Below are 15,656 nucleotides of genomic sequence, written 5' to 3' on the forward strand. Positions count from 1 at the left end.
GGAAGTTGAGGAGGACCCTGAACTCTGAGCCAGCAGCCCCCGACCTTGAATCCAACATTCTTACTGGACCAGCAGCTTTAACCCCAGCAGCAGTGTTGTTATATACAGCCACAGAACTGATATACTACAACCCAGCAGAGGAGAAACATATTCAACTGCACGAAATGTTCCTCCTACATCACTCTTTATAGGTCAATATTAGATGTGAACTTTTGGACTAAAAACCCTAAAGAGAATTATTATATGAAAAATTATATATATGTTATTTTATCCTATGACAGAAAAAGCACGAATCACAGTGATATCAGTTTAAAATGTAATTGTGGCAGGGCGGAGGGCGGGGCCGGGTCGTGATCCTACACACCCTGTCCCATATTAGACTAATTAAGCCACCGTGAGGGATAAATGTCAACTGCAGAGGTTCGTGCGGGAGAGAGAGATCAAAGAAATCAAACTATATATAAAAACTGGTACAAAAGGCATTCTAACTTTAGCTTTGGTTATGGTCTCGGTTTTATCAGGACATCTGGTCATCCTATCAACCAATGAACACAAAAGGAGTTGTCACCATTTACTTTTAATGTATAGAAAACAATCAATGAAACGAATGATGATTGAGGCTAACCATCTGCTTAACACCTCCATCTGTTTTCAAAAGCAGAAAGAAAGTCTTATGCAGGTTTGGAACAACAAGCAGGTGAGTAAACGATAACAGAATTGTAATTTTTGGGTGAACTATCCCTTTAATACTTAGAAAAACGCTAAACAAAACGCTTACAGAACATTATTACAATGCTTCTTGCAAGCACTGTAACTAAAACATTTAAAGAAACTTAAGTAGAACAATTGTAGTGACAGCATCTAATTAACAAGATCACTGGAAGTCTTCTAATTTTTTATCTCAGATCTATAAAAAAACAACTCTTTTGCTGCTGTAAGCTTATTTCAGACTAACCATTGAGTTCATTCACATAAAATCTTGTGTTATCACGAGTTATGCACACAACAGTAAATAATCTATGAAATATAATATCATTTATCTTCAAACAAAATAGGAAGAACATCAAATTCACAGAGTATTTGAGAGATCATTCATAAAAGATATAGTGTGACCGTGAGTCTGGGTAAATATCTTATTAGTGTTTGACACCTTAAGCTCAGGGAAGATATGCTTTCTTTGCTAGCTCAGTCTCTGAGATCATTGGCTTTTGACGTCAACCCAGAACTGTTTAAATATATTGTCCAACTAATAAACAATATGGTACATTGAAAGAAAACTAAAACAAATGTTGGGCTTTTTCACACAATACAAATTTAATTTGCAATATTTGGATTTTGGGCATCAAATCCTGTTATAAACCATGTTAAAGCATGTAAGCCATCTAAATAAACATATTACAAAGAAATAAAAAAATAAAGCTTGCAAACACGAAGTAAAGGACATCACAAATTAAATCAAAGAAACAACTTAATTGCTTCCATTACAGGACCATAACCTTAATCATATACTGTATATGTATATGTATTTTTTGCACATTGTTCCAATGCATCAATTGATGATTCAAACAGTGTTCATAAAGGGGTTCAGGACATACAGTAATACTACATAAATAAAATAAATAGAATACATTATTTACACCACCGTGAGACACTGGGTTTATTGTATTCAAGCATTCATTTTAAATCTCATCACCGGCCTGTGAGAGATCAAACAAAATATAACTCTGCAGAATGTAAATTGAAATACTGCAGACCTTTTATGCTACAAGGTCTATGACACAGTAAATATTCCCCCAAAAAACATTTTAGCCACACTAAAGAATGAACAAATGCCTTTGCTTTATATAATAAAACATCAACCCAAGAGGCATGTACTGAATTAAAAAAATTGCAAAAACACTTTTCAAACCACACATTTAAAAAAATAAATAAATAAATGGTAAGTTTCAAATGATAAAACAATAGTGATATTGTTTAAAATTGAGGACACACATATTTGGCTGTCAAACATTTGGGACATACAGTATATAGTTAATATGATGGACTACATCTGTTGTTACTCTGCTACGACCTAGGAACTTGAGGGGAACCAACTTTGAACCATTGAACGGATTACCTTGGCTCAGAAAAGTAAAGTTCAAAGGTTAAGCAAGGTTTTTTTTTTAAGTTATCTAAAGCAATAAATGTAACACATTTTTAAGTGTTACTTTTGGGGCCACTGTATTTGATTGTGAAATTGTAAACATATCCAAATGCAAATATTACCATATATCTGTGTGAAGTAAATGATCGATTCAATGAAGGTCCATCTCCTCCATCTTACCAGCTCTGTCTTTCTCTCCTTAACAGGTACAGGTATTGTTCAAGCTCAGTCTGATGATTGTTTGGCAAGAAAAAAAAACAACATTCTCACTATAGACTGCATATTCAGAGAGGCTGCATGAGGGGCAGACTAACAAATAAGCACAAACACACACACATGCGTGCACACACACACACATGTTGGTGCGGCAATCGTTATGAGGACTCTCCATAGACACAGTATAAAAATAATTGTAGGAACTATAGATTCTATCCCATAACCTCACAAAAAAACTTTCTGCATTTTTACATTTTCAAAAAACATTTAAAGCATAATACCCTTGTAATTACCAGTTTGTAACCTAACAAAATGTCCTCATAAACCACCAAAACCTGCAAACATACACACACCACCCATATTTAAGCACACAAGTGACACATCATACACAACCAAGCATGATAACCCAATCAAAAGCTTTTTTGTGAGTTTTGAAATAAATTGCCAGTCACAATTAAATCCATCAGCCCTGCCCAAGGTAATCTCTGTTATATTGACACCAAAACCAATCATGATTTTTGCTTATCACCTCATGTCAGCATCAGCCTACCTTAAAATCTCTGCTGTAGTGAGTACGATCTGTCTATCACACATCTGCCATGTTACTGCTAAAAGTAACTCTTACAAATTCCCTTCATCTGTAAAGATGAAGGGACTCAAACAAAGATCTGAATATACACTCACTGAGCATAAAATGCATAAAATCATGCAGATATGGGTCAGGAGCTTCAGTTAATGTTCACATCAACCATCAGAATTGGGCAAAAAAAAAAAATGTATCTCCGTGATTTCAACTGTGGCATGATTGTTGGTGCCAGACAGGCTGGTATGAGTATTTCTGTTAACTGCTGATCTCCTGTCAATTCACACAACATTCTCTAGAATTTACTCAGAATGGTGCCAAAAACAAAAAACATCCAGTGATCGGCAGTTCTGTGGAAACTCTTTGTTGATGAGAGAGGTCAATGGAGAATGGCCAGACTGGTTCAAGCTGACAGAAAGGCTACAGTAACTCAGATAACCACTCTGTACAATTGAAGTGAGCAGAATAGCATCTCAGACTGCACAACACGTTGAAAGCGTATGAGCTACTACAGCAGAAGACCATGCCGGGCACTTTATTAGGACCATAGAGTTCTTAATAAAGTGCTCACTGAGGGTATAAAATTTGACGTCACTAAACTGGTCAATATCTTTCGCAAATCCAGTTCTTCCTAAAAACAAGACTTTGACTGATAAAAACCCTGTTGACCATTACTACCAGAAGATGCTTAAATTCAGTCATATCAGCGCTTGCCAGATCAAGAAAGTACTTTCAAGTTTTGTGTATGCATCAGACAGTCAGCGAACAGACTGTGGATGTGCCATCTTAGGCTGAAACTAGGTAACATTATACATTTAGGTGGGAAGAAATAATTGTGAAGAGAAGTTATTCCAAACATCAGAGAATCTCTCTAAAACCAGAGTTTTGGTTCTAAAGAAACAGATTTCTTATCAGACAAAATCTTCTTTTAGAGTCACTTACAAAAAATCAACTAAGGATCCACATAGTATTTTATAATCAACCTGGTCTTATAGCATCACGTTACTATAACTACATTTTTTCTAAATGAGTTTTACGTGGCTCACTGTGCATATTGGGGCAGTCTGGTGAAATAAACACTAGAGGTGCTTCACCAACAATTGCTTTTATTTCCTTTTACACAAATCACAGGTTCCTCATACAATGCTATCTTATGACATCAAAGCATTTACTAAAGTGCATGACTTGTAAGACGATACATTTTAATATTTGCATTACATAACCAACTGCATTTACAAGCATGTTCAGCGCAATCAAATTGCACGGTTGCTCAACTGATGCAAAGGTTTGGGATATGAATCGAGGAGAGCACACAAGTCGACACGTGAGCCGAAAGTGTCATGGAAGCGTCACAAAATGAAGTGATGCTTCAGAAATTGTGTTTTTCATGTCACAGTTACTTTTATGACATTACCGGTTAGGTTTAGGTAGGAAAAACCCAACCGAGCATTAACCCTCAAATCCTCACCTGTTTTCACCTCACATTTGAGTTTATGACACTATTGGTTAAGTTTAGGCTTATGGTAGGGAGGTAGGTTGTTTATTTAAAACTAAAAATTGCAGTAATATTAAAAACTGAATCTAAATGGAAAGAACATGTAATGCACTTTTAGTGCCACACATTGGACATTTCACCAGGGAACTGCTTTTCTACAAGTAATGAACCACGTAGAGTAATTTTCACGAGATCAGGATGGTTATAATAGTACATCAGGATATGTTTAACACATTTTAATGACATCATGTTACAATTCCACATTCACTCTGTACCCTGCATATTCCATTACAAAACTGCTAACAGTGATTTATTCATATAAAAATAGGGATACAACCCCAGCATAATCATTTTCAACAAAAGAGTAACAAGGAGGACACAAAGGTGATATTGACAATTTTCAGACACTTGAAATAGAAGTGTTAAAATTTCACATATTGACGCTACACTCAAAGTAAGATGTCACATCAGAGAGCAGCAACATTATCCACAGCTTTTTGGTTACTGGCTTGTCATTGTCATGTGATCTCAGCATAAGTGATGGGATTCTGAAAATCAAACAAAATGCACAGTTAAAATCTATGAAAAACACTTGGCATAGTCCAGTTGCATAGTCAAATATGTTCTCCTGGATCAATACAAAGCAGGTCAGGTAAGACAGCATTGAAGCAAGACTTAGCTAGAGGTCTACTGGAATTTTCTGGCATTTAAGACTTGTGTAAAAGAATGAACACACTCAAATGAAAATGAGTTGATTTATACCTCTCCATTCCATTGCAAAGCTAAAGTCCTGATGTACACTATTCTAAGGCTTTTGGAATAAGTAAAATCTACCTTAAAGATTAATGATGCAGCCTTGAAATAACCTTGTGTGGTGTGAGTGCTAGCCATGCATTGCAGGTGTATATGTCTTAGGCATACGGATAATCTTGAAGAACTGCTTCACAGAGCCCCTGGACTCACCCTTATATGATTTCAAAATGAATCCTGGAAAGTCATATTGAACAATTAATCAAAGATTGGCGGAACCTCAGTTGCTCAAAAATTATGACTGCAAGGCTCATAATAGAGGTCAAAGGTGACAATATCTGAAAGTGGACAGAGGGTACATGACCTAAAGGGGACTTCCTCCCTGTTGAATATTGTATGGCAGTCCTGCTGGACAATGCTGTTGAATTCTGAAATGATCTACCATGTATTGATCTTTGGGTCACTAGGAGTAGAGGTCCCACACCTTTTGATCCATGAATTTCCAAGACTTTTCTAGTTGTTCGTGATTACTGGAAAAGGGTTTTCTAAAGTCATTTTATGGACATTGCCCCCATTAAAGCAATTTCTAGATGACTAAATATTTTTTAGGGTTCCCATACCTTTGGACCAAATAATTTGCATGATTTTTCCATTACCTTTCCAGTTGTAAACCCGTTTATCGGTCCAATGGTGGTCTCCAATAATACGGGTGAAGGTCTCTGCGCGTTACTGTCTTTCTTGTTACGCAACACAACAAGATTAAATGAAATACATTTTCTCTTATGTATTACCTCGTTTATTCATCTGACTCCATAAATGAAAAGGTTTTTAATGATATCTGAGTATCATTAAAAGTGAGCGAATGTTTGATTATTCCTTTAACTCTTTAATTATACTTTACCCGTTTAGATTAAGAAACTATGTCGCTTTGAGGTCCTCGCGTGTTTTCCTCTACACCGCGGGTCTCACGATCACAAGCGGCCAGTATTGGATCATCAAACAGAGGTAATTGCTATATACCTGAGATCGGTTACGTTCACGTATACACAATCAAAGATACTTCAGTATAGCCCCATGGAATTGCACACACTTGAATGTAACTTAACGTTTTCTTCAGTAGAGGTCACGGCCACTATTATAGATGTAAGTTGACCAACATAACTTCTCTTATAATAGCTTTGGATTGGCCATGCGTGGTTTCCCACGTACACTTATCTGGAGAAACATCAAATTAAAACAGAGGTTAGACACCCGAATTTAGATTGGTCAAGCAGCGTTCAGCTGTTCTAAACGGAAATTCCCTTTTGTCTTTGCAAACCAAGTACACTTGAATCGATGCCAAATATTAGTCGTCACTAATCTGACGCAGACTTGCGGTAACATACTGAATCGTTTAATCTGTTTGGGAAACACAATGTCAGAGTCAGTCAGAATAAAATCAAATGTTGACAATTTATTGATCAGGTAACATAATCAATTCATCAATTCCAATTAGACATTGATAAGTCAAAGTTAGACATTTTATCAAAACATAAGAAATTCGAATTGCAATCACCTGAAATAAACTACAAACAGTAAACTGTTTGGGATCGCCTGATTACAGAGAGCCCTGAGCAATGTGTCAGCCTCTCCTTAAATACCCAGATAATTCAACATGCTTACCAAATGGTGGTGTCTGTCATTATAATTAGATTTTGGTCCCCTGTTGAGGGGGTTCCTGTAGATTAACATACAGGAGGTATGGAGGATCTGGGGGAGGGCACACCTTTAAGGGGCACACCACATTTCACATATTTTATAACTTCTTTTAGCTTTTCATTATGGCTGGGAGGATGAGACCAGTTTACCAGGCGCACTGAGAGACTTTAAATGATACCAAACATGTTATAGTTACTTTTTGTACACACTTCACATTGCATAGGTTTTTTTAGTGAGCTTCAAGTGAGGAGGAGGAGTAAGATGAAGATACTTTAGAAGGGAGGTGTTAGCTGCACAGTATGTTGCATCTCGGATGTTGCTGTTACATCTGCGAGAGAGAGTTCAGATGTTAATTCTCATGAGAGCCTTTTGTTTTCTCGAGGAGTAGCCCAGACTCACTGGGACCCGCCTTACACAGTCATTCATGATTACTGGATAAGTTATCTTAGCATAACCAGAGAAAGGTATATTCACTGCTGAAATTTCCATTTCTTTTCTAGGCCTAGAAAAATCACAAGGTCAAACTTTATATCAGGTGTTTTTAACTACTAAACATTAAAATACATACAATGTACTTATTGTGTAACTACATGTTGTTCTGCTAAATTTTCACAAGATTCACCTTTGCCGATACTGAGGTTGAGGTACGGTAGGTTTAAGGGGTAGGGTTAGGGCAGTGTTTCATAACCAAACCACGGCACACATTTTACGACTAAAAAAATTCTACGGCACACCACTATCCCACATAGGCTAACCATCGTCAATATTTTTCCTTTTCAAGAACTTGTCCATGTTTTCTGTGTGTCTTAGTAGCGTGTTTAATTGTAATGTTTGAAATTCGGCTATGAAAAAAAAAATTAAAAAAAAAAAAATTCACATTAAAGTCTAACATTAAGTTACACTATCATCAACCGTCCTTTTGACAGACAGGGTCGTAAAAATTCCGTCATAATCTATTATTACCCATAATTTTAATATTTATATTTTAAGACATTTAATAGCTTTTATATTCGTTCACATTTTCATTTTTAATCATGAACTTAAAGGGCGAGCATACAGCAGATTATGCATTTATTTATGCAGAGACACCATGAGCAGATTAATGTTTTTTCCCCCACAGTGACAGCGGAGGCCACTAAAATATGAACAACGCAACATTACAATAAACAAATACGATTCAAATATGAACAAAACACGTTAAAAATTAACTGAACAGAATTCAAATCTTCCTACTGGTCTGCATCAACTTAAACTGGGTGCTCATCTGTGCATAATCACATGCATCAAGGGAGACTGATGTGGAGGCAATTGTCATTCGATTTTGCGTCTTTGTCTCAGACAGATGACTTCTCGTGGCAGTTTTAATTTTGTTCTGGAGAACAAAGCGTCAAGCGCTGCATTGCCCTCCACATGACAAGAGTTACAGAAAGCGTCACAGAGGGGCAATTTTATGAATTTGTCACATAAAAAAGCAGAAGGTATGCACAATAAACATTGAAAATATGTATTTGGAAGATAGAAAAAGTGTGCAGTCGCTTTGATAACAGAAAGTAATAAAAGGACTCGTTTATGTTTAAGGTTTTCTTGGTGAATTTAAATTAGTTCAATAACTGGGGTCCCTGATATTCGTAAACGATAAGGTAACATTTAATTAAAATGAATTATGAGACATTCAATGTCTCTTCACAAACTTGGACAGTTTTTAAAAATTTCTTGTTGCTTAATACTCTCAAAAATATTACTGGTGTAGCAATAACGTGTGTGTAAAAAACACTTTGGTATAAAGTGGCGTCACTTCATAGACTTCAATGTATTCTGCAGCGCTGACGCGAGTCATGTGAAAGAACCTTAACGCATAGAAATATCACTCACTTTTGCTCATTAATCATTGCTCTTCACAATCACAGAAGTGACCGATTATGGGTTCAAAACGGCAAATTTCTCTGAAAGGGGAGGATCCATTAAATTATTATAAAAAATTATTTATAATTATTATATATTTTGTGGAATTTGATCATTTTCCATGGCACACCTGACAATCTTTCATGGCACACTAGTGTGCTGCAGCACAGCGGCTGGGAAACACTGGGTTAGGGATTAGATTATAGCGTTTATGGTAAGTGTTGAGGTAGGGTTAGGTTTAGGGGTAAGGTTAACAGTGTGACAACAGAGGTAATAAAATGCAGGTACTTTAAATGCAAGAACAATGCAACAAAATGTGTGTATAGAATAATTACATTGTGACGAATGCTTAAAGCAGTGGTTCTCAACCATTGCAACACTGATACCTGAAGCCTGAGTTTTTGGTAAAAAAAAAAAACTGAAACAGAAGTTTCTTATTGTATTTAAACTACATGTAAAAGCCTCAAGTTGAGTAATATTGTGTTTGGAAAAAAATGCAAAAACAAATGGATTGTTTGAAAGGTATTGCAAATGTATTTAGAAATTCAAACAAATTCAGGCTCACACACAAATTTTTTTAAGATGAACCAATCACGTGAACAATAACGTAACAAACCTAAATGGCCAATGAAAAAGCAGCAGTCGTTCGCGCACTCAATTAGGCAATATATACTCGGCTTCAAATTTGAATAGCCTACAAACGGTCATTTGATTTCAAATGATGAACAAAGACGACAACAGCTCGGCCACCTGAACTGAACCGAAGAAAAAACGACGTCAAAAACAGCCACTTTTTTTTTATTAATTACGGTCATTAGTGTGAGCCCTGAGCACTAATTATGCGCCTAATTATGTATTCCGCGTTATGTACAGAAAAAGCCGGTGAAAGCGTGCCTCTATTTTGCGCTGAAAATTCTCCGCCTCTTAAAAGCATAGTAACTTAGGAAGCGGCTCTCCTGGCATATCCTCCTGGTGAAGTGGCAGCAGTAATCCGAGCAAGACGAAGACATAGGCTAAGGAGAAGAGCGGAAAAGATTTTTGCGCAGGCCGCCTGTTGAGTACCTCTGAGTAACGCCCCCCATTTGTGCCTGAGCGCCCCCCTCTCTGCTGCCTTGTTCACACCGCCCCACCAACACTGTCCAAACGCCCCCTAGGGGGCGGTACCGCCCCCGTTGAGAAACGCTGGCTTAAAGGAATAGTTCACCCAAAAATGAATGTTTTTGATGGTTCAAAATGCATATTTAGGGTGCATCAAAATAAAGAAAATAAAGTTCTTCTGAACCCAAACAATTGATTATTTTTAGAAACAAAACAATACTTATATACTTTAACTACAAATGTTTGCTTCTGTACATCTCTGTGATGCGCACTCATAAGAGGGATGATGTAAGATTGTTGGTAAGGTCACGTTGGAGGAGGAGTCAGGAAGTGCGTCCTTTATGCATTTTGGACCATCAAAAAATTTAGTATTCAATGACTTGCATTGTTTAGAGGGGGAGGCCTGAAATGAAATCCTAAAAATCTGTTTTGATGAAGAAAGAAACTCAGATACATCTTGGATGGCCTGAGGATGAGTAAATTATCAGAACATTTTATTTTTTGGGTGAACTATTCCGTACATATTAGTTGATGACCCCTAATATAAAGTGGGTTCAATCCCAATATTCAAATTCCCTACTAACTATTCTCTGTTGACTATTGAATATCTTGTATTTTAGATCTGAGCATAGCTAAAAAAAAAGTACCTTCACTATAAAAATTAGGGATGTACGATATAGAATTTCTGGGCCCATATGCTAACTGAAAATGTACAGCTTATTGTGGCCAATATCGATAACCCATATAAAAATAAAAAAGGTTGTAATTTTTAATCCTATACCTGGAACTGCTAACTAATTAATTAAATAAAAATGTTGAAATTTAAAATCTTGGAATTTAGACTTGCTGCTATTTAAGGTTTGGCAGGTGTAATATGAACCAGAAATCATCCTATATTACAGATGTATGCTGATTTGAATGACAAATCAATTAAAATACACTTGCATAAATTGTATGGTGCCCATTAATATGAGTGTTTACAGTAAGCCTGATGACTCGCTAACTGAGAGAGAATAATGAACTTCTAACAGCTGTAATAATGCATTAAACCAAAATGACGTGATGAAACAGCATGTAACGAACATTAAACAACAAAACACACAATACTAACCCTAATCTCTGTATACACGGTGTAATATATATGCTAGCAGTCATTGTTTGTGCATGCAATATTCTTATACATGTCTCATTCACATCTGTGACAGTTCCACTGTATAACTTATGAAATGTGAACACAACAATCATAATGGGAATAGGTAAAAACCAGTCTCAACTCCTAAAATACAACAAGCACATTCGTTTCACTCACAAACTAGTGTTTTCATCCATCTCGAGTCACTCAGTGAGAATAATTTCAAGATCAATGTACCGTGCTAGGTTGCGTTTGGACTTCTTTAATCACAGTGCTGTGCTGTAAGTAACAATGTGCTATTTCCCACATTCTGTTTATGTTTCATGAAGTAAAAAGCGATTATAAATGATTGCCACCAAGTAACATACATACATACATGTTTTTGTCGCATTTTCATTTATTGCCTCATGAAACAAACAGAATATGGGAAATGGCATGTTGTTACTTATAGCAGATGACTATAGCCAGCCCCAAAAAACTTAACAAGGTGCAGAGATGTTGAAATAAGCCTCACATAACGACGTGAGCTTGTCTTTCACTCATACTTGTAATTTTAAGCTGCCTGAGTCCCTGCCTGAAGGAAGGATGCAATCAAAGATGTTCAGCCACAAGCAAATAAACCGTAAAAAATTTAATTATCAGCTCTTTAAAATTCTTAATTTTAGAGCAGTCAGAATTAACACATTAACACTTGCCATTCATTGAAAAAGTTTAACGTATTCATTTTTCATAATCACGATTAATGCATTTACAGTTAATACAGCATAAACCAGCATAAATGCTACGTTTACAGAGTCATTACACTGACACACACCACATCACACACATAACAGCACTTCCATGTCAGTCAGTGATTAAATTATGTGGAAAAGAACTCTTAATGCTAACTGTATACAAAACAAGCACAGACAACACGTGTGATAGAAATCAAGTATAGTTATTTCAATTAGTCAAATTCTCACACAGACTTTTGGAAAGGTCTAATTTAACTTATATTAGTGCTATTTTAGAGTATCTTTATACTTTGGTAGGATTTGTTTGGAAAATGTTAATAAAGTATTAGTGTGTTTTATATTTGTTTTCTTTCCCAAGATGGAATTGAATGCATTTTGACAGGAAAAGTAGTATACTGTATATAGTGTCCAATTTAAGCACTTTCAAAATCTGAGATTAATCACGATTAACTAATAAAAATTACGCAATTCATCGTGATTAAAGCTTTTAATTGACTGACAGAACTAATTAATTTCCATGACTTTTCCCAGTCCTCAGAATCATCATTTTAAAATTCCCTAATATTTCCAGGTTTTTCATGACCTGTAACTAAAACAGCAGTTTCATGATTAGGGCTCTGAGGTGTCCAATCTTTGGCATTCAACAATATGGTGATATTAAGGATGGCAAGTGAGGACAGATATGATGCCCAATGCATTTAACAACAACAATGATCTTCTTATTAATGCTCATCTCCAATGATTTTGTTTGCTTTCAGCTCAGTGCTTACAATATGGGAAATAACTTTAGTAGAATGATAATGTAAAAATAATATGAGAACATTTAATAATAGTTTTAGATCAAAAGCAGAATTTAGGAACATACTCCAGCTGCATCTGTCTGCTTTCTCTGAGACTAGAAGACAATCCCAATGACTAACTCTGATCTCTTGTGACACAGATGCAAGAATTACTTGCCTGAAGCAAAAGAGGTTTAATGAACATACTGAAAAGAAATATTGGGATTCATTAGGGAAAGTAATATAACATTCTTCAGAACATAATATTCAGAATCAAAAGGCTTTTCAATATGATGTCTGTCATAAAAAGTCTTAACATTTTTCAACAAAGAATTGAAATGAAGGGGGATTGAGTCCAGTATTCAGAAGAGAAACTAAAAAGGAAATCACTGTTTTCTAACAGCTGTTATTCATAATCAATTCTGACGTTCTGGGTCTGGGAACATCTATGATCTCTGACATTTTGCACTCATAATTTTTAAGCCCTTTTTACCTACACACGGTTTTACATTCATGACCATTATGTATGGAGTTAAAAATGTAATGCTGCAAAAACTGAAAACTGCCAAAGGCAATCTGAAAGCAAAAAGCGTACGATGACCCAAATAAGGCTGACACATTGTTTTGCAAATCTTTTAAGTTCGGATGAATGATCTTGTAGAGGACCAATGTAAAAAGACCATCTAAAATAGTCTAGTCTAGTGCAGAAGTTATTATTATTCATAGTGTGAAAATGTATTAAATATATAATTTATTATAATTCTATAAAAATTCTGGCCCTTCTTCAGTTGTTGTTGGACAGATTTCAGACTTGCAAAAACACGTTTCAAGCTTCAAGTGCTCTAATCGTAGAAATTTATTTTTATGTAATTTATATATGGTCAAGGGGAATAATTGAATAAAAAACATTATCAATAATTTAACTAAATTAAAATGTTAAATAGACAGCATTCGCTTTTGATGATAAACTGGTAATTTACTAGAATAAAAGGCATTTTAGTATAAGGTTATCTATAAAAATAAAAAAAACATTATGTATTAACTCGTGTCCATGAAGGCTTGTGGTTGAATACCTGGGAGGCTATGTACTTCTCCATGGTGTGTTCCATTCTCGGCTGACTGATCATGGGACCACTGGACACACTCCCCTCTGGCGGTATCTCATCCAGTAAGGGCTTTCCTTTGAAATTTTTCACCACACACACCACCTAACACAAGAGCACCCATAGGGAAAATAAAAGAGGGAAGTTTTACACCTCTGAAAGGCTTTTTGTACAACACATAGAAATTTCAAGCTTTTCTCAGGCTGTAAATGATGGTTTATGTAAGTCTCAAAAGGGCAAAGATGCTTGCATGATTTGGTGCCCAAAGTATAAAAGGCTCTATGCACTTTCAAGATAGAGGAGGCATGTGAGTCCATGTCCTGGAGGAGATTAATCCATTATCGCATCAAAATGAGGATTTTCAATGAGACACTATGGGCAATATTCTGCTAGAGTTCAGTATAGTGCAAAGAAGGATTTCAAAAGGAGGACATCTCAGAACATCCTCCAGCCTTGAAGTCCTCTGTTAAACTAAATAGATGCAGGAATTTATTTTTCTATTCAGCGTAGGCTGCCTTTATTATTTTCTCCATCAAATAGGTTGCAGTTCTCTTCTAATTGTATTGGCAAAACAATGCCAAATGCAAATATTAAAATGAAACTTACCATATATTCATGCATAATTAAGCAAAATAAACTGGCAATCCTTTTTTGACAATATCAACTGTTAAAAGGGAGAAAACATGTCTGGGCACCCAATCCCACAACTCTATGGTACTTTGCAGCAAATACATCTGTCACTTGGTAGATGCAAATTTGTTTATCTTGAGATATATATATATATATATATATATATATATATATATACACACACACACACACACACACACACACACACACACACACACACACACACACACACACACACACACACACACACACACTCACCTAAAGGATTATTAGGAACACCATACTAATACTGTGTTTGACCCCCTTTCGCCTTCAGAACTGCCTTAATTCTACGTGGCATTGATTCAAGAAGGTGCTGAAAGCATTCTTTAGAAATGTTGGCCCATATTGATAGGATAGTATCTTGCAGATGATGGAGATTTGTGGGATGCACATCCAGGGCACGAAGCTCCCGTTCCACCACATCCCAAAGATGCTCTATTGGGTTGAGATCTGGTGACTGTAGGGGCCAATTTAGTACAGTGAACTCATTGTCATGTTCAAGAAACCAATTTGAAATGATTCGAGCTTTGTGACATGGTGCATTATCCTGCTGGAAGTAGCCATCAGAGGATGGGTACATGGTGGCCATAAAGGGATGGACATGGTCAAAAACAATGCTCAGGTAGGCCGTGGCATTTAAACGATGCCCAATTGGCACTAAGGGGCCTAAAGTGTGCCAAGAAAACATCCCCACACCATTACACCACCACCACCAGCCTGCACAGTGGTAACAAGGCATGATGGATCCATGTTCTCATTCTGTTTACGCCAAATTCTGACTCTACCATCTGAATGTCTCAACAGAAATCGAGACTCATCAGACCAGGCAGCATTTTTACAGTCTTCAACTGTCCAATTTTGGTGAGCTCTTGCAAATTGTAGCCTCTTTTTCCTATTTGTAGTGGAGATGAGTGGTACCCGGTGGGGTCTTCTGCTGTTGTAGCCCATCCACCTCAAGGTTGTGCGTGTTGTGGCTTCACAAATGCTTTGCTGCATACCTCGGTTGTAACGAGTGGTTATTTCAGGCAAAGTTGCTCTTCTATCAGCTTGAATCAGTCGGCCCATTCTCCTCTGACCTCTAGAATCAACAAGGCATTTTCACCCACAGGACTGCCACATACTGGATGTTTTTCCCTTTTCACACCATTCTTTGTAAACCCTAGAAATGGTTGTGCGTGAAAATCCCTGTAACTGAGCAGATTGTGAAATACTCAGACTGGCCCGTCTGGCACCAACAACCATGCCATGCTCAAAATTGCTTAAATCACCTTTCTTTCCCATTCTGACATTCAGTTTGGAGTTCAGGAGATTGTCTTGACCAGGACCACACCCCTAAATGCATTGAAGCAAC

General features: G+C 36.5%; 1 protein-coding gene across 1 annotated transcript in view; it reads right to left on the minus strand.

The window, feature by feature from the left end:
* Window positions 1–1,298: 1,298 nt before the first annotated feature.
* Window positions 1,299–15,656, minus strand: part of LOC127649306 (phospholipid phosphatase-related protein type 5-like) — a 46,743-nt gene continuing 32,385 nt past the window's right edge. The window contains exons 5-6 of the mRNA XM_052134356.1: window positions 13,604–13,738; window positions 1,299–4,985 (exon numbers count right to left, since the gene is read on the minus strand). Of these exons, the coding sequence (XP_051990316.1) occupies window positions 4,956–4,985; window positions 13,604–13,738 (165 nt within the window). The 3' untranslated portion in view covers window positions 1,299–4,955. The remainder of the gene's footprint in view (window positions 4,986–13,603; window positions 13,739–15,656) is intronic.

The sequence above is a fragment of the Xyrauchen texanus genome, chromosome 9, assembly GCF_025860055.1.
Source record: "Xyrauchen texanus isolate HMW12.3.18 chromosome 9, RBS_HiC_50CHRs, whole genome shotgun sequence".
NCBI classification, from domain to species: Eukaryota; Metazoa; Chordata; class Actinopteri; order Cypriniformes; family Catostomidae; genus Xyrauchen; species Xyrauchen texanus.